Source organism: Betta splendens, chromosome 9, assembly GCF_900634795.4.
Source record: "Betta splendens chromosome 9, fBetSpl5.4, whole genome shotgun sequence".
Taxonomy (NCBI): Eukaryota; Metazoa; Chordata; class Actinopteri; order Anabantiformes; family Osphronemidae; genus Betta; species Betta splendens.
The window spans coordinates 11836231-11862760 of NC_040889.2; the positions used below are offsets into that span (position 1 = coordinate 11836231).

At 45.7% G+C, this 26530-nt stretch overlaps 2 protein-coding genes across 6 annotated transcripts; one reads left to right on the forward strand and one right to left on the reverse strand.

The window, feature by feature from the left end:
• Positions 1 to 149: 149 nt before the first annotated feature.
• Positions 150 to 14065, reverse strand: fgd6 (FYVE, RhoGEF and PH domain containing 6). The gene is made up of 21 exons (XM_029162780.3): positions 13797 to 14065; positions 10440 to 12432; positions 7149 to 7257; positions 6361 to 6428; positions 6245 to 6275; positions 4901 to 5052; positions 4657 to 4813; positions 4341 to 4428; positions 4046 to 4096; positions 3905 to 3963; positions 3749 to 3820; positions 3597 to 3665; positions 3412 to 3495; positions 3218 to 3297; positions 3023 to 3125; positions 2611 to 2757; positions 2423 to 2525; positions 2220 to 2314; positions 2003 to 2131; positions 1780 to 1928; positions 150 to 1639 (listed from the first exon to the last, which is right to left on the reverse strand). Exons 1-21 carry the CDS (start codon positions 13804 to 13806, stop codon positions 1597 to 1599), a joined length of 3792 nt encoding a protein of 1263 aa, XP_029018613.1. The 5' UTR covers positions 13807 to 14065; the 3' UTR covers positions 150 to 1596.
• Positions 14066 to 14577: 512 nt separating this feature from the next.
• On the forward strand, positions 14578 to 25249 carry vezt (vezatin, adherens junctions transmembrane protein). 5 transcript variants are annotated; one of them, XM_055512141.1, is made up of 12 exons: positions 14578 to 14811; positions 15883 to 16017; positions 18989 to 19078; positions 19158 to 19342; positions 19581 to 19865; positions 20638 to 20795; positions 21000 to 21148; positions 21465 to 21823; positions 22349 to 22542; positions 22881 to 22990; positions 23106 to 23313; positions 23482 to 25249. In XM_055512141.1, exons 1-12 carry the CDS (start codon positions 14776 to 14778, stop codon positions 24030 to 24032), a joined length of 2460 nt encoding a protein of 819 aa, XP_055368116.1. In that variant the 5' UTR covers positions 14578 to 14775; the 3' UTR covers positions 24033 to 25249. The 5 variants fall into 5 exon arrangements, with proteins under 5 accessions (XP_055368116.1, XP_055368118.1, XP_055368117.1 ...); XM_055512143.1 differs by having other exon boundaries at positions 14579 to 14811; positions 20650 to 20795; XM_055512142.1 differs by lacking the exon at positions 14578 to 14811 and adding an exon at positions 15094 to 15207.
• Positions 25250 to 26530: the final 1281 nt, after the last annotated feature.

Sequence of the window (26530 nt, forward strand, 5' to 3'; positions counted from 1 at the left end):
AGTGGTTCCTGAATCAGATTTTAACATTTGCTTTTCTCTATAAAAGGACAAACTCTCTGACAGCTCTACTGACCAGGTTAGTACAATTTTTGAATTTTTTTTTTCACATTTTTGAAGCAACAAAAAAGGAAATAAATAAACAGGGAATATATTGCTATATTTTTTATTTAAAACTGTTGCCTGACAGTTTAGAACACTGTTCATAGGAACTCTGATAGTGTGGACGTTTCCAGACATTAATGTACAAATATTTAGCAAATTTATACCTCAGTAGCCTGAAACTGAATGAGACTTAAATGGAAATGTGTGACAACAACAGTTACAACAGCATATTATCGACAGCTTTATTCCAACTGTATAACCATCTAATCTGTTGTGATGGAAAAGGGCGTTATACGAAAAAGAACCCAAGACAAAATTGACCTGATAAATTACTGCTCTTAGAACTACAGAGGCACTACAGTGAGTAGTCATGCAAGTTAGAGGCTTAACTTGGTTCTTATTTAGTGAAGAATGTACAACAGAGCACCTATGTTATTGCAATATATCCCAAATAAGGCAAAATGTTTGCAGAAAGAAGCATCAAAATACAAAATGTTTTGAGCTTTACCCTAGAAATATAGTTCATGCATACTGTCAACAGTTTTGCTCATAAAAAGCCCCTTTTCTTTAAGAAGTCTTCTTTAAAATAGAGGGAAAACAAACCCTGACTTACACAATTAGTGGCAGCCTGTGCTTTTAAACAATAAATCTTCCTATTTTATAAATATTAGCTCTTGGCTTTGATATAAAAAACATCAATGTTGCTTTCCTTATGTGCATATACTGTACACAGTTTTACACACTAAAATTTCCTAAAGTAGCAAAACAGGCAAGAATCTATTGTATTGTATGTAAATATCTACATTATTTATGACATTTCCAGTTTCCTCCAGATTGATTTTTCCTCCAGGATTTCTTCCTAAGCCACAATTAAATTAAAAAATACAGGAGTAAAATCTCTAAACCAGAGAGATCAGAGAGAACAGAAACTTCCTGTATCTTTGTAGAAGCCTGATTTCACAGTTAAATGAACGTTAAACTCTTGAGCAGACATAACTTTGAATCTATGATTCTCAGCATTTTCAGTATTTTCCTCACATTGTTCTTTAATCACTTACTGGAAATGTGATGGAATGAAGGTGGACTGACACATAGGACAACAGAACAACTCCTTCATCCATTTATAAAATCACTCCCAAGCTTCCGAGGGTTTTTCAACCTTTATGGCCCTGACAACTGTTTGGTCTCACTTCCACATGCATGCTTCTGTACTTGAACTTTGACCTGCAGCTGCGGCTCGCCGTTTGCTCAGACCCCTGCCAGTAGCGCTGAGCATCAGCAGCTGTTGGCAGAGCTCATTCCGAGACAAACAGATCCAGTTATGTGAGGGAAAAGCCTCTGGCTTTCACAAACAGTCTGTGGTGTTTTTGTTTAAGTAGTCCTTCCAGAGTCCTTCCTGAGCTGACGGCCGCTGACCTGAGATCAGTCAGCAGTCATAAGTTGTCTTTTACTTGGCTCTGTGGCTGATTTTTTAATTTACTGCCTAGAAGGTGATTACTGTTCAAGAATCATTGCCTCTTGGAAAGCTTCAATCCATCTAAGAACAAAAACACAAAATAGGAAAATGACTGAACAGAATAGCAAATAAAAGTTACATGTGGCCATAGTAGTTGTTTGCATTTCTTGCATTGTTTACATTTTAATGCCACTAAAGTATTTGTCTGCACTCTGTGCTACCTCTGGGCGGTGGGGATGTCGTCAGCCTTAAAGATGTAGAACAGTGTGTTTTTGTGGTACAGTTTAAACTGCAGCTTCTGAGCCGGACCGTTCTTCTCCTCTCTCAGGAAAAATCCCAGCAGTGGTTGACTCTCCAATGCCGCAACATCCTGATGGGAGAAATACATACTAAGCTAGGATGACGGTGGAAAAGAAAGAGTTTATAAGGATGACTACTAAATACCTCGCTGGCAGCATAGGTGTACAGGACTTTGTTTTTAATGACAAACCACAGCCTCTTCCACTGCTTCTTGTTGCCTTTGGATCTGTTTAAGTAGCCGCTCATGGAGGAATTCTCAGTGTTGGCAGACACCTGGAAAGACGGCATGAGATAAATAAATCACCTGTAGGGAGGATGCATGTTAACTCAGTCTGCAGGTGATGATGTGATTCGTATGCGCCTCTTTTAGTGCAGCAGGAATTTTCTTCTGTTTTCTGGTGAAGGAGAAAGCGCCGGACTTAATAGGAGAAACTGACGTTGAGGCACATCGGTCGCCTATAAAAGAAAAAATACTGATATAAGACATGGGTAAAACTGTGCTAACAAGACCAATACCAGCAGCACTTTGTATATCCAGTGAAACGTTTTTCCTTCATTTCTTACTGTTTTCCTGTAGTTTGGCAAAGCAGTGATCACACACGCGAGCTGGCTGGTTCTTCAAGTACTCCAGGTAGTACTTATTGGCGGAGCAGGCCTGACACACCACCTACAGCATCAGACACACGTGACACCGCAGTTAGACACGAGCTAACTGACACTAAATGAGCTGTAAATGCAGCGGTGAGACAGACCTTTCCACAGGCTCGACAGTGATGCCTCCTCCAGGTGAGAGTGAACTCGCAAGTACAGATCATACACATGGTGGCTCTCAGGTCCGGGATCCAGATTGGAGCTTTGGACCCCAACGGAGCTCCGCTGTCAACGACCCCCTCCGCCTGCTGCGAGAGACACAGTGTTATTGTAAATGCAAGGTGGGTGGGAACACTTTCAGCCCCTACCCTCTGGCAGGAAGCTCTGGTCCATCAGGACTAGGACCTCATGCCACAAAAACAGCTTCTTCCCCACTGTAGTCAGTCTAATGAACTGTAAGATGCACCACCCTCAACAGCAAGTAAAATTTCTAGTTCTGTGCTCTGGACCTGGTGATAAAGCTTTTCTGATTCTGATAGTTCTCTCTGCAGCCACTCAGATTAACAGTTTTACCTCCTCCTGGCTTCGACTGGATATGAAGGTAATTTTCTTCTTAGTGTAATCGTCTATTGCCTTGGCGATGGCCTCCAGCCACTCATCTCTCTCTGTAGCAGACCTGCAAATAAAATCAGGCAGTGTCAGCTACAACAACACAAACAAGAGGAAATAGTGTGCTGTAGCTGTGTAGTGCTGAGGGTGAAAACTGACCCGGCTGACAGGATGAAGGAGCGTTCCACACTTTCGATGTTGAGCTCGTTCTGATAGGCCTCCTGGCTCGGCTTACTCACCTGCAAAACACAGCAGCCCATGAAGGACTCAGCCTCAACTCAATAAGAGGAGGGAAGAATGAAACAGGAAGCTGACGTAAAACATCAAAACAAAAGAGCAGTTGTGTTTCTAACCTTCATTCCAGCCAGAGAGAGGACACTGTTGAGTTTATACTGGCCAGACTGGACCGGCGTGGTATACATGAGTGCATCATTAAACTGGAAACAAAAACAGAAAATGCAGGAGAGAGAACCACAATGAGCAAGATTTGGTCACAGACAACGTTCCAACCCAGAGCTACGTGCCACATATAGCTCACCAAAAAAAACATCCGAGGCTGCATGACTTTCCTGGACAACTTCATCAGCGTGCCCTCCTTCAAAAACACCTGGACATAGACACGCATGCGTGAAACCACCCAATCTGTTTCTGCACAGTAACATTTGCTGACATAAGGACTGAGGGTCTTACCCTGCCAGGCTGGACGATCTCATGGTGACCATTGAGACTGTACTGTATGTGCATCAGTTTCTGAAAGTTATCCTGGAAAAGAGAACAAGGAGAAATGTGAAAGGAAAATAAATCATCGCTGCAAAATTTGAAGCTTTAAATGGAGCCTAGTCTTACCCCTTGTTTCATGATGTCATTGGCATGATTGGCCACCTCCTTCACTATACTGAGGGCAGCTGTGTGGAGATCACAGACATGTTAGTGGTGTTAAGCTTTGTAACGTTTCCTCCATTAACAACAGAAGCCTGAATGTCACACCTTGTGTGTCTTTATAATCCTCCGAGTCCTCAGGAAGGTTCTTCAGATAATCTGAAAAAGTGGAAAACATTTATACAAGAGGTAAATTTTTACCAAGCTACCATAAGACACTAAGCAGTTTTCTCCTCCTCTGTTGCTGTGGCCGTCCACTAGGTGTCAGTGTGGCACCAAAGCCCACATCAAGAGAAAGATGCTTTCAGAGTGAAGTCCATGTTTAATTTCATTCACATGCTGCCAATAAACCAGGCCAGCACTCAGGACCTTGGACCTTGGCTGTGCAGACAGCTGACTGTACCTGTGAGCAGCAGCTGGTACTGAGGGATCCTCTGAACCGGCTTCAGCAGATAGTGTTTCAGAGCCAGGCTAGCACACCTAGGACTCATCTGGGAGACAACACACACAGGCCTTGTAGTTTAGAGCAAGTTAAAGACAAGCAGTTTGTTTTGATGGCTGCTACTGATGCAGTTAATTCTGGACTGAAACAGATAAACAACACTCAACACTCAAACAATGATCTGATTGTAAATGAGGTTGATGTGATGGGTCAGTTATGTTTTCATTGCTTATAAATCATTAGCAGGAACATTTTTAGTAAGTGTTTGTAGCTCTACCTCAAACTCCTTGACGACCGCAGCGAACGCAGGGTTCTTCCTGCACTGCTCGTCCAACAGAGCCACATTGTTGTCGAACTGACGAATGTAGGTGGAGTACATCTTCAGATAAGGACCCTTTTGAACAAATATGTCCGAAAGCATCTGGTGGTCACTCCTTAACCAGACAGACATGGTGGATCAGAAAGTGGTGCAGCATCAAACCACTTCACAACTGGGAGCAATAACAAAGACGTGTGCGTACCAGTGTGCCACTCTCTCTTCCAGCTCCCTCAGCAGGTCTCTGTTGAGCTGGTAAAGTTGAGGGAGGTAATACAGGATCTGACTGAGGATCCGCTCATCCACCACGGGCTTCCCATTCTGGCGGGTTGCCTTGGCAACAGCATCCCGAAAATCCTGCGGCGACAGGCAGGGTTATATGTGACGTTATCAAACATACTGCACTGCAGCTGCACAGGGAGGAGTGACACACGACAGCAATCAGGAACACCTGGTTATCAGGCCTCTCTCACACACACACACGCACGCGCATGCACACACGCACGCGTACATTCACATGGAAGGAAGCAGAGCGACCACATGGACCCAGATGTCCTGGTTAAATGTAGCTCCCCCACGTTTCTGCTCTCTGCTTAGTTACAAGAGCAAACTTAATTTGTCACAAATTCCCAGCAGAGCAGCACATCCCATAAAACTCCCAGATTTTGGAAGAATAAGATGTTGAAGACATTACCAGTAAGTGTCATTTCATTTAACATGTCTGAACTTGTATAGCATCATAGGTTTTTCACATCCTTGTGACTTCCATCTTAATTTCCCGCTCAACCTCACAAAGAGAACGAGACAAGGTTTTAGGAAATAATCTAGAAAACCACAGACCAGTAATCAGCTTTCATGACACACACGGATGATTGTTACAAAGACACAAAGACACAAGAATGCATCCTCATATTCAGCAACACACACACACACACACACACACACACACACACACACACACACACACACACACACACACACACACACACACACACACACACACACACACACACAGGATCAGCCGAGGCATGTGTGTCTCTGTGGCCCGAGGAAGCAGCTGTTGCTCGGCCAGGACACAGAAGAATGTGATCCGACCCCTCCACGAAGGGTCCTCCACGAAGCTTTACGCCTCGCCCGCCGCTCACACTCACAGGTCGGCATTTTCTACTAATCTTGTGCTTGTCTCACACAAGCCACGTATGAGGCCTCTGGACAGGTGGACCCTCTCTCCTGGAATTCTCTCAGGTCAACAACCAAAGTGTCGTTCTAACTAGATCCTGCTCCTTCCTCTCGTATAAACACGTGCCCATTTTCCTGCCAGAGTTCCTGTCACTGGACCGATCTAAACAGCTCCCTATCTGCAGCCATGCGTTTACCTGCAGCCCTCCAACGCAGCAGCTGTAAAACCTTCAGGTCATGTGCAGCCACTTGAATCAACTAGGAGCCCGTGGAAAAGCTTTGACCACCACTCAAACAGGCCTTTTTGTGTCTGCTCACCAAATTAATTCTAGTAAAAACGTTTCTTATGTTTGAGTTTAAAAGAACTTACTATGTGAAGAAGCTTCAGGACGTCCACAAATCTGTCGGACAGAGACACATCAGTCAGACCACCATGCAGCACAAAAGCTGTTTACATGTCCCATGGGTCATTACGAGTCCACTCACACTTTCTCCGAGCTCATTATCTCCTGGGCGATGTGCACCACCTTCTTCCTCTTCATCTCGTCCTCTTGCTGAAAGGAGAACAAACAGAAACACAAGCGGTCAGATGACGATACGCAGACGAAGGACGTGGACTCACCAAAACACTCGGCCGGTCCACTCACGGGCTCACTGCAAATCACCATGATCGCTGGCTCCCGCTGCAGTGTTTAACCATCGGGACTGCGTTTACAGCCTCCTCAACAACAACTCAGTCAGGCCTGAAAGTAGTTCACCCCCGCTCTCTCTGTGTCCCCCTCCTGGTGCGTGTGTTTGAATGGTAATGGGGCGGCCTCTCAGCGACTTAATTTGGATAGTGTCCTTGGCCTCTGTTTGACTCAAACGTCCCACTGGTCCCGTTGGAGCCAGTGTCTCTGATACCCCGGAGCTTTGAGGGCCATCAGACACAGGTGCTGACAGTATCATGGAGCAGGGGCTGTTTCAGCTATTCCTGAACCCGTGACCCCCCCCTCCCAAATTCAGGCGACAGGCGACAAACACTCAGAGATATGAGGCCCTCAGCGTTATCTGTAAACCAGTTTTATGCGTTGACATCCTGTTTGAAGAAAGCCCCAAGTTGTTTTTTCCAGCAAGTTGCTGCGGCAGTGAGCTCACCTGGGCCCTACTCATAATTCTACAGAACCTTTAAGGCAAATCTCCCTAAACGTAATAAATTTGCCCTGTTGTTGTTTTGGTTTCACTTTTATTCAGCCGTAATGAGTTTACTGGTTTATGGCTGGCCCTGAGGTTACCTGTCTGTCTGCCTCGTCCAGGTGCTCCTTGCTGGAGGTGGAGCTGTCGTCTTCGTCGGAACTGTGGGGCTCGTCCTCCTCGGAGTGGACGTCCTGCGTCAGCCAGCCACTGCTCACACAGAGATCAGAGGAAGTGAACACACACGAGCTGGGATGGAAAGAATCATTAGATGTGTGAATGGAAAACAGGGCGGGAGAGGAGTGTGTGTCCAGAAAAACCCTCCCTAGATAAATAACCACTGAAGCATGTCATAAGGTTTGTGCAATGGAGGGGATAAACTAATCACATAATAATCCCAAGTTGTAAAGAGTCTGAGTCAACACAGAACCGACACTCAGTGACACTTATCCAGAGGCCGAGTGTAAAGGCAACAGATTTACGTCTAGAACAGGAAGCATTTCAACACCGTCGACTGAGATCCCTGGTGTCAGACACAGGGCTGAGAGGGATGACAAGGCAATGAACAGCTCGAACCGCAGCCACACAATAAGAAACAGGATCAAAACAAGCTGCTTTCATTGAATAGATGCAGTTCTCGTTACCAGTGAAGCCACGACACGGACGACCACCGAATTCACCGAACCGTTACAGGTTTTGTGGGTCAGCAGGTACTGTCCAGCCCAGCGTGAGCAGCAGTACCGATGTAACGGAGCAAAATGACTTCACTGGAGAGTTCTTATATTTCTGTCAACCTTTCAGAGCCAGAGGAGAAGCAGCATTGGTACCTGAACCTGAGATGAGTTAAGACTGCTGGTGTGAGGCTAATGTACTGCACTCGACTAGACTCTAGTAGAATTTAATTCCTGACCTTTTACTCACGTGAAACCTTTGGGTACTTGATACAACGCTATTAAGGAAGGGTCGTAGTCATGTTCGATATTCTGTGTATAATCCTTATAAAGCAGACGTAAAAGCTGAACTCGCTGCATCTGTGTGAGCGCTGCTGCTGGTCTGGCGTCAGGCCACAGTCGCCTGCCAGGTTCGTACAAGCAGCAACATGTGTTTGTGTTCCTAATGTTTTTATGCGCCGCTCGCAGCCGTGCTATGAATTGTCTGATTTTAGGGTCTGGATGTTTCTATCCCCGTTTCTCAGTCCTTCCCCACACCAGCTCTGCGAACACAGCTCATAGATGTTCTGCTTTGGCCCAAGGCCAAGAATCAGTATTAGACGGAGAAAGGCAGCGATTCTCACATTTCCTTTAACTCTCAGCAGCAGCAGCAGCAGCAGCCAACTCTCACCACTTCCTTCTTTTTCTTACTTGTCTTTTGACAGTTACCGAACGTCTTTCTCCCTCACACATTCTCTATAGTGGAGCATTCCTGCACACTGGGTCGGGCACAGAGCACCACTTGTTTACAGCTTGAGGCTACTTACATAGACTTAACAGGTTCAGATGCCTGGGAAACTGTACAAGTTCTCCCTCTCTGCAGCTCCCGTCACATAGAGGACAGAATTAGGAGGCAGGAGTTCACCTCAGCGTCACCTAACGTGGCCCTGACCTCATCACTTGTAGTGCCTTGGACTGAACAGAAAACAGGAACCACCGGATTCCACCATGGGAACAAGCGTCTGGGCCCACCACCAAGCGCTAATGGGACCATAATAGCATAAATGTGACCCGCTGGCTGAGGGAAGCTAGTAGCATGCTAGCAGTGTCCCATTGGCTCAGCTGAAACAAACCACACAAGATGTGGAAAGGCAGTTCATTTACAAAGAAAAACAACTTTTCAAATGTTTTTTATAGACTACATAGAGTCATTATTATTTCTAATGAGAACCCAAGCTGTAGAACTAAATGCACACAGCATTATTATGATGTGTGGGTAGCTAAAACTCTTTTAGCTTATTTGAGCTCCTTTTCATGGTTTTGTGATACATAATCTTGTTTTGTTTGACTCTGTTGTTTACAGGTAACCAGACTCCGGATAAATATGAACTGATTAGCGTCTTAATATTTAGGTTTGTTTTTGTTTGTCCTATTTTTATAAACGATGGTCTCATGATTTGTCAGGCGCGATTTCCATAAACTGTTTACATTTAATGAACAACAATTAATTTGAGGGGAAAAAAATAAGTGGGAAATATTAATATTACTAAAAATAGCTGTTTTTAAAACCATCTTATTGTTTGACTTACACTATTGATACTTCATCATTTTGACAGAAATATGTAAAGTAAAAGACTTCTATGAAACTGGGTCGACAGTTGCTGTGAGACGGGAGCCAAAAAAGAACAGAACAGATTCTGATTCTATTCCAGATCTGTTCATCACTGGAGGAGGAACTACGGTCATTTATTCATCCGTGTAGTAGTTCATATATTCCAGCACTTTATGTGTAGAACTCTTGTTTTTCTGTAGGTGTCTAGTGGAACGATGTATCACTGTGTTAGGTACTAAAGCAGAACTCACTGGAGGGATGAAGTTAGGACGGGGCTGAGCCGTGCGAGGGCGGACAGGCCGAGACGGAGGAGGTGGTTGCTAGAGGTTTATTTTCCCTGTTCTAGAGAGTTGTGTGGCGTTTCTGCGATTCTCAGACATTTCCTGCCCTGGCCACTGAAAATAACCCACAGGAAAACAGGCCGACCTGCAGCACATCAATGCTCTATTCAAATTCAATGCCGCGGGCTAGGAGGCCGACACTGGCAAATTCAAACCCGCTGTGTCACCTGTGTGAACGCGGCGGCTCCCACAGCGAAGCTACGCGCCACCTGAACTGCAGGGGGTTACGCAGAGCAGGTCTGGCAACCGGCCCACGTCCACAATGAGGCTTTTTACTGACACACAAAACCTGAGCAGTCAGTTGTTATTGCTATGAAAGTGTCCTTCTCTGTTTCACATCTCAGGTACATTTGTGATGTTTAATAAATAATCATCCCAGACAGACAGCAAAAGATAAGATCAGTACCAAAATAATGAGTCACTTGCTCTATTCTTACAGTGTAATGTATGTGTTTCTTTAACGCATCAGAAAAATTCTAAACATTGGTTTCTCCACTTTGTTACTTTGAGGATTTGCTGTTTTGCGTCACTGTGATATTCTTAGACATCTGACGGTTTGTCAAACGAAGCAGCCGCATTATGTTTTATAGACTAAATAATGAGAACTGTGATCATAAAAATGACTGACAGATGGGACATCTTGCTCTTATGAGAATTCAGCACTGACCATAAATTGCAATGGGCCCAGTTTGTGTGTGAGTAGTGGCACTTGTTGCAAATCATCCCGTCACTCTGAAATAGCTGCAAGAAGTTTTCCAACTCCAAATGTACTTTCAGAAAACACTGTACCTCTCGTATTCGTGGTCTGGGCATCTGCGGTACGGATCCTGGACTTCGTAGATGTCTGAGTCGCCTCCATCTTGTGGCCAGCCTAACCTGGCGCTGTGGAACGGCAGATTCATATACTCTGGGATCTCCTCGTACAGAGGCACGTTCTCGTACTCCACCGATCCCTCTCCGTCTTCGCCACAGAAGTCCGCCTCACCCATGCAGCTAGCAGGCCGCTCCAGACCCCGCTCCCCCGGGTGAGACTCCACCGTGGTGCAGTCCAGTGACTGCCCTCCCTTGACCAGCAGCTTTGGCAGCATCTTCACAGACAGTCTGAGCTCCAGCAGCTTCCGGAAGGAGAGGCTCCTCTTTTGAGAGTTGTCCCGGGTTGCCAGGTCTGCCGCAGAGAAGGACTGGGCCCTCTGCTTGCCCCCCAGCACCGGAACCCGGCTCTTTGGTGGCACGCTGCTCCTCGTGGGCATCTGGCGGCTGAAAAAGGTCACGTAGGGCCGTGTGAAGCGCCAGGGTGTTTTCTCCTGAGGAGGTGCAGGCAGCTCCCTCATGGGGGTGTTGGCGTGTGGAGGCGCCGGGGGGCAGATGGAGGGTGGAGGGGGAGTTGGCAGGCTGTGTCTCTGAGGCTTTCTGGGTGGTGCCCTCTGCGACTGCTGCTCCTCAGCGGATAGGGCCTTCTTCACGTTAGCCAGTGGAGGGGTGCAGCCGAGTTTGATCTGCTTGGGGAGGCTGTGAGCGATCGGGTACCACTCGAAGTCCCCGTACCCGTCCTCGTCATCCTCCAACCGTCCCCCCTCGCTCTCCTTCTGGTGGCCCGTCGAGGCGAGCTGAGAGAGCAGGTGTAGCGACTGGGAGGTGTTCTTGTCGAGCGAGGAGGGAGCGTGAGCGGTTCTGTGCAGGCGAGGTGATAGGGAGGTCTGACGGGGAGGCGGGACGGGCGCGTCCGTCACCTCGTCTCCCCCTCCAGACTCCCTCTGGGCCGACAGGTCGTCACTCGCGTCCCGTTTGAGCTCCTCCTCTGAACTGAGAGACGGGCTCTGTTTCATCTCCGCCTCTTGCCCCTGTCTTTGTTCTGCCACTGCGTGATCCTGGGCGCTGACCTCCACGCCATCCTGCCTCACCAGGGCTGGCTTCTTCAGCCTCCGTGGGTGAGGAACTGGGAGAGGCTTACAGGGGGCGGCTGGGACCAGCAGGTCATGCACCCTGGAAGATGGCGAGCAACTGTTAGGCTCCACAGCTTCAGCAGATGGTTCATGAGCGCTGACGCTTGAGAGGAATATGATGCTGCCTGCAACATCACAGGCTGAACTAGAGTCAGTTACATGTGTGTTATAGGCCTCAGTCTGTACATCAGGCTCAACAACAGCACCTTCCTGATGTCTTACAGTGTCTGAGGTCTTCCCCCCCTGCTCCTCAGTTCTCTGCGACACTTTGTTTTCCACTCTCCTATCCAGGTGTCTCCGTCTTTGAGGTTTATCCCTGGGCTTTTTGCTGATCTCCCCACCTTCACCCTTCTCCGGAGTTACCCCCTCATCGACAGCCTTCTGTGGCTTCGACCCCGTGAATCCTTCTGTACAAATCCCATTTTGCAGAAACTCTTTGTGCAAATCACTCCTAGGCTCTGGTAAGGATCCGTTTTCCAGGCAGTCCTCAAGCCCACAGGAGTCAGTGGGTATGATGTAATCTGATTCCCGTTTGGTAGTCTCTGATAAAATCCCATTTCTGGAGTTGAGGAGCGAGAGGCTATTGTCTAAGGCATCCTGCTGCTCCGTAGATAGGATAAGGGTCTCACTAGGTTTGGGTTGTGGGGGTGAAACAGGAGGGGGAGAGGCTGTGGATTTGGGAATGTGGGGTTTGGGGGCAACAGCCGGTTTTGTCCTCTTGTGAGTGGTAGGAGAAGGTTGGGAGAGGAGAAGACCTGGTTTGGGGGCAATGGGAGGGGGGGAGGGCTTGCTGGCAGCAGGGAGTTTAGGTTTGGGAGCTAATGGAGGCTTCTTCACACCTGCACGCAAAGAAGAAGGAGGACGTTTACAGAGAAGTCACAAATTATTCACTCAAACTTCCTTCCCAGTGAATCATGCAGCGGCAAGCAGCTTTTTTCTGCAAGCTTCCTATTAGAGAAGCCTGGACAGCTGCGAGGTGTGGTTAGGGTTCAGGTCAAAAGGCCACTGGGGGGTAAATCCTGTGTATTTGAACTGATGAAGTAGTAATTAGCTGATTGTCCAGCTCTTGCTGCTGTATGGCACATAGCACTAATCAGATTGAAGTCCTCCTGTTTCTGGAGGAGGGTGAGTATCTTTGCTTAGTCAATGCTGAAGAAACTAATGCTATATGTACATTTTTTTAAAAAGAGTCAATATACTGGAATCAAATCTGGTGAATAACGTTCAACTACTGTGTCCGCTCTATTTAAAAGCTGTGAACTGAGACTCCGGGCCATATTTTCCGCTCTATTGCCTGAGAGTCTCGGCTGGCCGACACCACGAGAAGTGGAGTCATCGAGCGGATGTTTCCGAAAAGGCCAACAACCCCGACGCATCCAACGGAGCCCCGCTCGCACAATCAGTGCCCCGGCGTAAAAAACAAAAACCCTGCGTGGTGTGGCATTCATTAAGTCCCACGCTAACCACCGGCAGCTGCTTTTGACTTCGCGTATTCTCGGCAAAAGCCACCGAGGACGGCGGCGTGATCCGCAGCATTCTCCCATTGTTTGTTGGCGTTTCGACTTTAGCCCAATTTGTCCGTACGCGCCGGAGACGCCAGAAAAGTGAATCAGCTGCGTCCACATACATGCGCGCAGAAATAACACAGCATCGCTGAACTGACCGAGTTTAAGCGGAAACTGTCGTTACGGGCGACGCCAGGTATATCGACTTATGGTGGGAAAAGCAGAGTTGGGGAAACTCTGTGGCACGAACCCGACTAGATGAAGTCTACTCCACAGCAACGTTACACGTTTTTATGACATGTTAGCAGTAAAACCGAGCTTTACGTGCGACCTGCTGCACAAACAACAGGACAGATGTTTGGAGACAAAGGATTTAACTCCCCCAGCTGCTGCAGAAGCTGTAATAACAAAGGAAACTGGCTTTTATTCCCGTTGTGTTGCTGGTTTTTAAGAAGAAAGCAACGAAAGCGAGGTCGAGTCCTCTTTTATGTCTTTTTGAAAGCTGTTATTAAGAAAAACTGTAATTAACTATGGCTGAGTAAAAGTAGAGGGGGAGCTGTCCTCCGTTATAACATGCACGTTGCATTTTTTCAGTTTCTGACTAAAAGTGGCTGTTTACTATTAGTTAACATCAGCCACAGGATGTGTTTAATAGCAGGCTTGGGCTAAAGCGGCTAAGATTAACCCACGATACATACCTGTGCTCATGACTCCAGACTTTCTTCTTTCTCCATGAGTAAATTTACTTTCAATGGAAGTTAGAGACAGTCTGCGTGTTTCCCTTCTTCGACAGCATTGTCAGGTGAAAAGCAGCTTCTGGAAGAAAACATGTGGGTCCATCGTTGTTGTTTCTTATACCTCCAGAGGATTCACGGATAAAACATTAGCGCCTGTTGCTTTTTCCATTTTTCCCAAAGTTTTCAGCCACGGTGCTTTTCCCAGCATCGCCAAGCGTGGCGCAATCAAAGAGGACACTTCCGGTAATACGTTTCAGAATAAACGTTCATAATGTACTTAATAAAATATCAGCGTGGAAAGTTTAATTTAGAAGATTTTCATCAGCAGTCGTGTTTATTTATTGGTGACTCTGAAAAACTACAGTCTCTCAAAACAGACTGCAAAGTGCATTTTATTTGGCATAACTTTGCAGACACTACTTGAAATCTTCAGATATTGTGTTTTTTTTATCTTGTGAGTGGTGGATACCGTAAATGTGTGAAAATGTTTAAATTGTGTCAATAAAATTGACACAATTTGAACTTACACAATTTAAGTTCAAACGTTGTGACTTACTGTTGAATATATCCGGTGTAGTTGTTGTAATGTGTAAAAAACGCACATTTTAATAAACTAACCCGCATTTTCTACATGTCCACTACATTTTGCTTTATTTTGAAGCCAATTTTCCGGATGTATACGTCATACTTCCATTGTTTTTACACTGCCAGGTTTTCGCAACGATTTGTTCCCGCGACCCATGGGGGCAGTGTAACGGGCGCGAGCGCCGCCTTGTCCCGCGTGAAGAAGCAAGAAGCGGTTTCAGCCGAGCATTTTGGGAGTTGCTGTTTTATGTGAAGTTTAGCAACCGGCTATCTACCAAGTTGTTAACGGCGGTTTCTGCCTATTCGCCTACAACCTCAGAATGCTAAGCGGGCTGCGTTTAGATGGCGGAGAGCAATGACTGAAGAGTTTGATGAAGATGTGGTATTTGAGGTGTGTATGGCTGAAATAAGCTCGAGTAAACTTGTGCGCGGTGCTTTGTCATGCCACCGGCGCCCCGAGCTAGACTTAGATATTGGCTTAAGACCCAATTCGTTAGCGACAGATAGCTTAGGAAGCTAACAGGCTAGCCTCACATATACAGACTTTCTCCTCTGTCAATTCATAACAAATCCATTGGCCGGTTGTTACTGCGTCTCTGCCAAGGAGCTTTGCTGGTCATGAGAGGGGCTGAGCCGGGCTAGTGTTTCATCATTACTCGACTGGCCGAGGTGGTGGTGGGGGGGGGGGGGGGTACAGACCCAATGCGTCGGTTCTGATAAAACACTTGCACACGTAGATGCATCTGGAAGGTGACAACATACGTTGCGACTTCGCGTGACAATGCATGTGAGTAAGACTTTAATGAATGACGATCGCAGTGCGCTGTAGTCAGTGGTTTTGAACTGCGATGCTCTTGTGCAGCTGTGAGGATGAAGCGCCGCAAACACAGCAGGGATGCTCAGAGGATGGTTTTCCCAGCAACAGAGGACGAATAGCCGGTCCAGGCGTCTTTTGCACACTGTAGGATTTAATGTCTGTTGTCATCCACGTGTATTTATCGGTGTTTTTGCTTCTTAGGGTGTTTTGTTCAAGTGGTAGAACTCATTAGATCATAGCATGACATTCTATGTTGGTGTTAAATATGCAGGAACGAGGCTATAGAGGCTCAAAAGACCGTCCTGACGTTGGTATGGCTTGATTTACAGATTCAAGGATTTTACAGCATTCCTCCCAGAATAGAAGATAAACTGCTTGGAGGAGATTGGGCTTGTTAGTGAGGGTGGAGACTCAACTTCCACTGATACAGGAAAATAAACCTGTTTACTGTGCCATTGATGTGTTCGCCTTGCTTATCAGGGCCAGGACACATGTGGCTTCACACTGAAGAAATGTGAAATGGGGATGAGCCAGTTCGGCCCGTATCAGGCCCATCTCTTAATTTTCTCGTTCTTCACTTCTTCATCTCTGCATTCTCATCCATAATTCCTCAGCCTCTGACAATGTGACTCTTTCTCTTTGCAGAACTCCCCTCTTTTCCAGTACCTGCACGATTTAGGGCACACAGACTTTGAGGCATGTCCAACAGCGTCACAGGAGGAGGACTATGGTGAACAGGAGGGAGAACTCGCCTGTCCAGACGGAGCTCCACGGAAGACGGTGAGTTCTGCCATCACTGCCTCAAAAATATCGATTTAACGTAATTCATTAGAGAGCTTTAACTTTATTGTTCCCTAGAGACAATTCCAACCACAGAATGCTCACTAACTGGAATATAAATAGTTATAAAAAAACTGTTTTTTGTTTGTTGTTGTGATGCTATAGATGTGACACATCAATTTATACTAGGGACACAGTTGGAGTAAAATAAATGAAATGTGAACGTCTTGGTAATATGTTAAAGTAAAAGATAAATATGACCTTACTTGTTGATTATTTGAGTGACAGTTTAGTTTTGCACACTGTAGAATTTCCGATTAGGAAAACTGTGTATACAGGAGTAAAGGGGTTTGAATCTGAGCATGATATTGTTTTTTGTGGTCCAATAAAATCTTGCAACAAAATCTGGAGCCTGGCTCATAAGTTGATGAGAGACTTATGAGAGTGAGAGAGAAAGTGAGAATTGTTACAAAGCAAAATGAAAAGATAGTTGTTTACAGTCAGTTTGTCTGGTTCCATGACCTAGGACAGTGTGTGTGTGTATGTGTATTCAGAGAGAAAGTGATTAATGTGACTATTGACACATGCAGTACTAGCGCATAGTCGCCCACAGGCCACTACGGCTCAGACATGACAGCAGAGGCTCTCTACGCTCTGATACAGGTACTTTGTGTTGCATGTTTTCTACTCCGTGATCACACACACAGATTTATTTTTAGGATTCAAACCTTGCTGCCATACAAAATAATATGCTGCCTGCTGTTGTGCCGATTTTAGAGGAGATGGCTCAAATGTAATTAGTGACATCACACTGTGACGTTGCTCTGTCTCCCTGAGCATCTGCTAACTAGCAGCTAATGTGTATACTGAAATGAGCATTTTTTTCACAATCGGCTTTAGTGTCTCGACTGAAATACCTTTTTATTAGCATTTGCACTAATCTAGCTGTTGACTGTAGTAGGAGGCTGTCTGTGGTTTAGTTGGACGACTAATGATTCCAGAGTAGCTCAAGATCACCAGACTCTCCTCGTCCTCCCTCCTCTTGCGACGGGAAGCGATGTTGTGTTCATTCGGGAACTTTCCGTACGTGTCATGCTTCCTCTCTGGTACACTGCAGTTGTATGGCGTTAAGGAGAGTGAGGGATTCAGATGAGACAGGAAACCCTCTGGGTTCGTCACCAGTTTCCTGGAGCTCTGATAAAGTCGGAGCCGAGGGAAAACACAGTTTTCGCGTGGATCAGCCATTTGGTTTTTATTTAGAAGTAAAAGTTTGTTTGTGCATCTGTAGCATTAAACGAATTAGTGAATGATCTCAATCTTTTAATACCCAGGCCATGTATGTGTATGTTTGGGTAGATAGTAGATCATACTTTGACATTAAAGTCAGCATTATTTCCAAACATATGCTGTGTTTCCAGCAGCTGCTTATTCAAATCCTCGAACATCTGTGAATGAATGGAAATGCTTTATTCCACTCTGGGTTGCTCTGTTCAGTGGATGGTGTCATTGCATTACCATCTTACATAACCTGGTTTTCCTGGTTCAGCTGCCACTATGATTATTTCATAAGTCATCATGTTGTAGATGCAACGTGGAAAAAAGATTTTTAACTGTTATTTTGTTTAGTGTCGTTTTTAATAGAATCCACATCCTAGATCCAAAACAAGAGAGTTTACTAGACTTTCTTTTTTTATTATATTTATATTATATAAGACTTTTTCTATAATTTGCAGATTCATTAATAATTGGCTTCATCAATATTGTTAATGTGTCTTTGATGTCATCTGATACATGGAAAATAGCATCACTCCTTCGTCAATCTTTACATACGTTCGACTGACCATGTTGAATAAACATTGTCTTGCTCAGAAACAGACTAGGATGTTGAAGCTGGAGTCTTAGCTGTGTGACACCAGCAGAATACTGATGAGCGAGATGAGGACTCTGTCAGGGTCTAAGCCCTAGTGACAGTATAGACATATATTAATCTGTACAAGGTTTACATGGCCTCTGTGGGATTATCCATACTAGAGACAACCAAACAGAATCGTGACCTACTTGGTGTGTGCACTCACAGACTGATCACCAATGTTGAGCCTAAAGTTCAGTCTCAATCAAAAATCAATATGACCGCGTCCTTTCCACCAATGCCACTGAAATGGGTCAGCTCAGGTCTGGCAGGATACAGACACATGTTATGGTGCTGGTTTTCCCAGGATTACTAGGAACAACACACAAGTCTTTCTAAATGAGTCACAATGTCTAAACTATTTGAGCGATGCCGCAGAGTTCTCAGATTAGCACAATAAGCAGATTAATGAGCAGTAAATCCTATTCACAGTTACGTTACACGCTCCAGGATTGTTTAGCCTGTTAGAGCAGTTCACTGATGTGTCTGTGGCCTTTCAGAGGTGAGGCAGTCGGATGACTTACAATCTTTGAACAGGAAGACTCTTAGAAATACAGGAACACAAGGAGGTGAGGAATTAAGCAGTTTCTTTGTATTGTCTGTTTCTGGACTAAAACTCTTGCTTTGTGCCCAACAACCGGTTATTTTAAAACAAAGGATAAAAGTTTGAGTTCAAGTCATGCAGAACATGTGAAAGTTATAATTTCAACATAGGAATTTGGCAAATGAAGCTGTGATGTGGTTTTGGTGCAACACTGGTGCTATGTTCGACCCGAGAGCGGGTGTACAAACACACATTGCCCTCATTGTCGGTGCCTAAAAGAGATGGTCTCCTGGGTTACTCCTTTAGACCCAGTGCAAGTGTTTATGCACGCTTGCTGTTGGTCTTATGTGGGAATCCTTGGAAAAGTAGTCAAGGCCACTGCAGACGCAGCATTTACAGGTGAATCATCTAGAGATTTAATATGGAATATGTTTGAATGCTGTTGGGTCTAGGAACCTGAGATGGAGCCTCCACTTAACCAACTGAATAACAACCTTGACACTGTGTGTAATTTGCAGGGAGGGCGATTGTGGAAACTGGCTGAGGCCTTGTGGAGATGGAGCCCAGTTTACCATGCGGCTGCTTCTCAGAGGCTGGAGCAGCAACTGGTGGGTGAGAAGGGTACCAGGACAGACCACTTCATTATTTTGAAAGTTGTGACTTTTGTTATGATTGGTCGTGTGTTAGGACTGTGTGTTCGGCCAGTACTCGGTGAGATGCATTCTGGACCAGGATGTGCTGCTGCAGGAGGACGTGGAGCTGATCGAACTGCTGGACCCCAGTCTGCTCACCCTCGGCTCCTCGCCGTCCGGTTCACCCAGTCGAGCGAGCACCTTCCCCAGACCGAGTCTCATCGCCAGGCCTTCCCTCTGGTACAGTGTTAGGGAAGAATGCACACAGATGTGAAAAGGCCAAAATAATTGGATCACCAGAAAATAGAATGTTTTTTCCGAAACAGCTTCCATAACCTCAAACAGGTGTTAAAGGTTATTACAAGGGAAATAACTGAGTTTGTTGTGCATACAGATGTTTATAGCTGAATTCAAACCACTTGCTAAATGGTGACGTTGCCCATTAGAGAGGTCCACTCAACATCCTCTCTTCCCTCAGGGACATGGCGGGGCTGGTGGGCCTGGCTTCGGTGCTGCTGGGTCTCTGCTTTGTCTCTGATGGCCTGTGGTCCCTGGCTGCGGCCCCCTGGGGCCTGGTCCTTCTGGGCTGGGCGGGCTTGAGGGGGGTCATGTTGTGGAGACACGGCCAGGTGCAGAGAGACGTCCACGCTCGAGCGACCCAGCTCCAGACTCTGGTCCACAACAGCAAGACTCTGACAGGGCTGTCTCGCAAAGCCCTGCGGCTGGTGCAGGAGACAGAGGTCATCTCCAGAGGGTTCACCCTGTAAGTCGTCTTGTTTTCTATCCAGCCACCTGTCACCCTGCCACACAATGATCACCATGTGGTTTTATACCCTGAACCTTGTTTGCTGGTGTTTTTTTTTAGACGTCTTACAGTATTGCTATCACTTTAGCCTCTGTGTATAGAGTGTTAGCTTTCAAGAAAATCTGGTTTAAACTGATAGATTTGTGACAGTTATACTTTTGTTCTTTTACTGAGATTGAACTGAATGGATCAAAATGTTGTGTTTGATAAAAAAGTGTGTTTGATAAAAAAGGAAGCTGAGATCCTTCTGCACTTCTGACTTTTTATGTCTATATGTTTAAAATCTTGTTATTTTTATAACACCCCTTTTATCCATTCTACTCCAACTTAACATGAACACAAAGTGGGACTTTCCCTAAGGCTTCATTAACACACGCTTCAATAATGTTGTATTAGCATTAGATACGGATTCGACAAAAAAAGGAGTGGATTTTGTTTCACTTCTGTTTAACAGTCTTCTAAAGGAATCTATTCAGAGTTTGTATAAAAAGAAACGAGGTTACAGTAAGTAGAACCTGTTTAGTTTTCTAGCTCTAGACTTGAAAAAGGCTCCAGGCTCATATTTACTGTATGGAGGCTTTAACCCTTTCATCATCTAGTCTTGTGTTGTGTCCATGTTCATGTTTTTTTGGTCTCGTGTGGCGTCCTCTGTCGCGTGGTGTTCTGTGTTGTGTGTGCCCCCCGCCTCTTTGGGACGTCTCCACAGTTGTATCACATTTCACTTGTCAAGTTTGCTCGACAGGGTGAGTGCGGCCAGCTCCTTTAGCAGGGCCGGGCCGGGGTCTGTGCCCCGTGGCCAGCAGCTGATCGGACTGAGGAAGGCCCTGTACCGGGCGCTCCGCTCGGCCTTTAGAGCCTCACGCAGAGCCACCTGTCACATGCTCAAGGCATATCCTTTACCCTTAAAAAGTGGGTCATTCAGCTGGTCTGGCCTATTTTGTGCTGTCTGGATTTGGTGATGATAAGTAATACAGAGTGCATGAATTCACACATGGTTTCCTCTTTCAAACTGACTCCTTCACTTAATGTGTTACTTCCTATTGTTTAAATCAATACATAAGTAATAATTTTGTCGTCCTTAACTCCTCCCCACGTTCCCTCTGAACTCTGAGATCGACAACGTGACTAACTATGTATCCGCGGTGCCCCTGAAGGAGCTGGGCCTCGGCCTGGGGATCGAGCACCTGGGTGATGAGCAGGCCCAGGAGCTGACGGACGACTACAGCCTGCCTGCCCTGAAGGTATGGCGCGGGGCTATGCCTGGAGGTGCAGGAAGGGAAATGAGAAGGAAAGATGAAAGCTGAGGGGGTAGAGCCAGGTACAGCAAACGCCTACATTGTTCTGCGCTTCAGAGCTTTGAGTCCCTGAAACTGTGACGTAAGAAACGCTTTCATGCGCTGACTTCAGTTTAGCTTTAGAAGAACAAAGACTAAACCCTTCAACAACAAAGGCGCTGAACAAAACACTGAAAGGAAACAATGGTGCTGGTAACTCCATGAAAGGCTTTTCACATATTGGAGTTTGTATTGACTGTGAAAGTTGTTTGTCCTTCTGCAGATGCTGTTCCAGCTGTGGGTGGGACAGAGCTCTGAATGTTTTCGCCGCCTGGCCCTTCTCCTCTCACCTCGTCGGATAGAAGAACCGGAGGACATGGCGGTAAAGAGCGAAGCCTCCCCTCACCCTCCACCACCGCTCCACCGCTCCATCGCCGCCGTGACCGAGCCGCTCCATCACGCCCTCGCCAGCTGCCTCGGCGAAGTGCAGCGCAGCTACGACTTCCACAGACACTTTGAGACCCAGCCGAGAGCGACGGGCTCCGACAGGACCGGGCGAGCCAGGGAGAAATGTAGAGAGCTCAACACACTGCACACCTCCATCCGAAGCCTGCAGCTGCACCTCAAAACCCTGCTGAGCGAGTGAGACACACAGACAAACCTGACTGGCCTCTTTCTGCACCCCCCATCACATAGGATGAAACTTAATATTGGCAAGCAGGGAGAACTTGGTCGTTGCTCCAGCAAAGAACAGCAGCGCAAAAAAAAGGAAGAAAAAGGATTTAGTGCAGCAAGTACAGTTTGAAAGCTGAGCCACAAGAATGAAAATGAAAAATAAGAAGAGTGTAACTGAAATAGATCATCACCGTAAATCCAAGTGAAGGCTGTTATCCGTCTGCAGTTTGTCTCATTAAATTCTTTGAAATAGGATCAAATGCAGATAATGATAAGAAGATTACTAAGAGAAATATCTCTAAACTCTACAGAGGATTGAGGAGAAGGCATTAAACCATATCTGAAGGTTTTCTTGAGAACCTGACGTGGTTCATTTGTCTAAATTTTCAGCTTTATGAAACTTCATAGAAACTGGAAACTCTGAGGCTTTATTTCTTATGAACTGTAGCTTTTCATTAACATTTCTCCACTGTTTCTGTTCTTGTTGATCAGGATGATCATCCTGGAGGACGACCTGGAGAAACTGATGGTGTCCAGGGAACTGACAGAGTTGACGTGTGAGGGTTACCAGGACCTCAGTGACCGGCTGCACCAGCTGCAGCCACACATGCAGGCCAGCGCCGGCTGCTGGGAGGACACCATGAGCCAGGTGGATCGCATGCTGAGACGGGCCAATACCTGCCCGGGTGAGATTAAATTACTGAATGTGAACACAGAAGCGATAATATAATGACGACCACATTCTGTACAGTGAAATTGTGTTGTTTTTTGGTTGCTAAGGGGAAATAACTACCACACCCATAGTGTGTTTACCAACATTTGCCTCGTACATTATTCCATGTGCAAGACAGAAAGGAGACCCCTCCTTTAGTAGTAACTGTTTTTTACAATAACAGAATAATTAGCACACACTTCCTCCTTCCTTTACTATGACTCAAGTTATGAAGGAAATAGCTGCTAAAAATATAGACCAGACTATCCACAATAATCAGCCTGTACTCGGTTCTTCACCTCATCGCTGCAGGTAACGCTGACGGTGTGGAGCAGTGTACTGCTCCTCTGTCTCCTGAGATTCCTGCTCCTCCTCCATCCTACCCCCTAATCCTGGACAGAGACCCTGTGCCAGAAGAGCTGGTAAGATCATTTTTTTCTCCTAATGTCTGGTAATAACTTTGTTTCACTTAAATGATCTCACCACAGTTAAGATCACTAGACTGTAGTAAATGTCTTCCCTGCTTCATTTAACCAGGAGTGGGAGGCCTACGTCTCTGACTCAGACTCTGACGGTGAAGGTAGAGGCTCCTGGACTGACATGCTGTCACCGGAGGAGCGGGAACGTCAGCGGCGGGAGAAGGAGGAGTCCCGTCGCGTCCTGTCCGAGCTCAAAGCTGTCCTGGGTTTCCGCGCTTCAGAGGGGGAGAGGATGAAGAGGAAGCAGCTGCTCTTCAATGACCAAGGTCTGTACTGGCATCAGTCATATTGCAAGCGTGGGGCTGTTTTTAGCTGCTGCTTCTCAGGATGATCTTAAATTATTTCTAGCTCTAGTTAAACGGACTGATTTGCTGTTAACAAGTCAAAGGTCAAGATAATAATTTAAACTGTTAATGTCTTCCTTTTGCTTGCAGCTGCTGTGGCACCCTCGGCTCGTACTGAGAGTTCAGATCACACTGAGGAGCCATCAGTAGAAACCAGTAATGAGGAAAGAAACCACCTATCAGAGAGCTCAGCAGGAAACGATGAGGAAGGAAAGGATGGCAGTGGGAGGCCTGACCTGTCCACAAAGCTGGTGACAGAGTTCAGCTGTGGTTTGGAAGCAGAGGGGGGGACGGAGGAGCTGGGACGCAGTTCAGTGTGCACCAGAGGAGGAGGGGGAGCATCTGAGCTGCACCAATACGACGGGGTCACGGAGGAGGGGCAGTCTCATAATGGCCTGGACTGCTTCCTGCTGCCTAAAGTCCCAGCTGTCTCCGTAATGGACAGACTGACAGAGATCCACGGTTCAGAGGCGCTGAGCTTCAGCGCCGCCCTCGCAGCGCAGGTGGCGGCACGTTCACAGTCGCTCATCAACATGGAGGAGCAGACGTTTGGAGACGAGGAGGAGGAGGAGGAGGAGGAGGAGGAGGAGAGCGACAGACGAACACCTGAGATGGACTTGAAATTAAACCCTCAGCTTTAACAGAGCACCGAGCGCAGACTGTATTTATGCCTGATTGTCTTTCATCAGTGAGTCTGTGTTGCATCTCGACTGTTTCTGATGTGGACATGTTTCAAACTTACACCACCCTCCTCTCTATCACTCATCCGTCCATGTTACTGTAAATTACCTACAATTCTTACCACTGTTTGTCTGTTCAAACTCAGGTACCAGAACCACTAAAACAAAATGGGGCAGCGTTGAGAGAATAGATGCAAAAAATTATATTATTAAGAGGATGGACTTAATTCATGGAACTGTGAACAGAAAACTGTTGTAACTGCAGCTTCCTCTGTAAAGGTGTGTTCAGATAGAACCGATATGATTAATTGGAGCCTTGCAACAGTGGCACAAAGGGCGTGCTGACCAAGAAAAACCAAGTGAGTCGATTTCAGTCAGTGTTGTCTTAACAGCAATGACTGTGTTACAGACAATCCATTACCACAAAGTGAGGAGGTTTATTGTAGGTCTGTAAAGTTTACCGCCGTACACCCAAGATGAAAAGTAGCAACACACTGTATGAAAACACAATGTCAAAAGGTATTTTATTTGATGAGGGCTGTGCCTACATATGCTAACCATCTGAACAACATGTTTGGTTCAGATTGGACCCAACTCAAAGGTCAACCTGATTCAGACCTTTCAGTTAGTGTTGGTTATCTTTACACACCTGCCCCCCCCCATGACGTTCTACCTGAAAGCACCTAGAGCAGAACTAACTCCTCTGACCTTAATCCCTACATAGAAACATGCAGGAGAGGAAGTGTAAGCCTATTCTTACGGTGAGGGCTTTATTTGATGTCAGTTACAAGATATAACTTTGTAACTGGGACACCTATGTGAATGTACTAGTACTGTGCGTGGTGCTTTTCATAAAGACTTAAACAATCCCAGTGTGAGACAAACTCAGACGAGAGCTAAGGACACATTGACACACAAAAGCATTGAACTGTGCTGCTGTGAAGATAAAATTCAGACGTGTGGGGTAATTGAAGAGGAGGTTGATTTCCTCCCACTTGAGGGCAATCTGTAACTATATGTCTCGTATGAAGCTGCTGTCAGACAGCCCTGATGTATGCCTTCACCTTCCATGTCTGTCCTGTCACCATGTCTGCCTTGACCTGCCCCTGTCCCTCAGGGTGAGGTCTACCCCTTCCTGCATTTCCACCATGAAATAAAATAGCACTCTGTTCGGTGTATCCTGAAGTCTTTCCTGACGTTGGGTCCCCTCTCGTGTTTCAGACTCCGATGGCCGGAGGTAAAGAAACAGGTTTGGTGGGTTATTTGATATGTGTTGTGGGATTTTGCATTTGTCTGACCCACAACAGCTGGTGCTCCCTCTTTGAACCATTCCTACATTCTGGGGCCTACACAACTCAAAACACATTTAAATTATAAAATGCTCATTAAAATTCTAAGATGTTTTTTTGTTAAATTAACATTTAACGTTTAATTAAACTTAATTAAACTTTCACAGACAAAACCTAGCGAAAAATAGAAATTTGTAGCTCAGAACTTTGTCTTCATTCACTTCCAGTTAACCTTTTATGATGCCTTTGGTTGATCATGTGACTCTATAGCAGCCTTATCACAGCTACTGAACAGTAAATGGGTAGTTGGCTCCACCTCAGCACCTACAAAAGAAAAATGCTCCGCATGCACCAGCAACAATCATCTAAATTAATATTATTATATTAATATTTTATTGCATGAGACATTTTATTACGTTTGTTTACTATGTTGACTTTGCCATCTAGTGGTGACTTGTTTTAGTCCTGGTCCAGGTTCCTCCTGTGACGTTTTACAGGACACATTTTATTCTTCAATAATATGTAAACGTAAACAAGGTGTAGTACAAATTTCAATTCTTTGCTGATTTTTCTGAATTTATTAACTTTATATAAAGTATTTGCGAAGGTACTAAACAAATATACATGAATCGAGAATGTTCAGGTACAGGCTGAAAAAGAGAACACAATATAAATGTCCCGGGCCTCTACTGGTTTACCCTAATGATTACTTAATGGCTTTGTCTGCATTGAGAGCAGATTTTCCTATTGTCTGTTGTAATTGATCACTGCAGCTGATCTGTTTATTTATATCTCGTCGCAGGGTTTTTCCTCATTAGGCTCATGCTCTGCGTTAGCTGACTGGGCAGCTTTACTCTGCGTGGCCTTCAAGTGCTGCCACTAAACTCAGATTTCACACCACATACTCAGGTATGGATGTTTTCAAAGGTTTCAATTCTTCTACAGTGATTTTGTGTCTCTATCTGGTCATTTCCCAGGCTTTTGTGTGTCTCTGTAACAACTTTTGGCCACTGAGAGGGACAGTAATTTTAGGCGCTTTTGATAATTTTGTGGCCATTGTGTCCTGTTGCTGACATTTGTGGCAACCCTTTGTCTATTTGTTGTTTTTGTGTGAAGACATTATATTTTTTAAATCTCCTACAGTCAGCATATGTTGATTAACTGGGATTC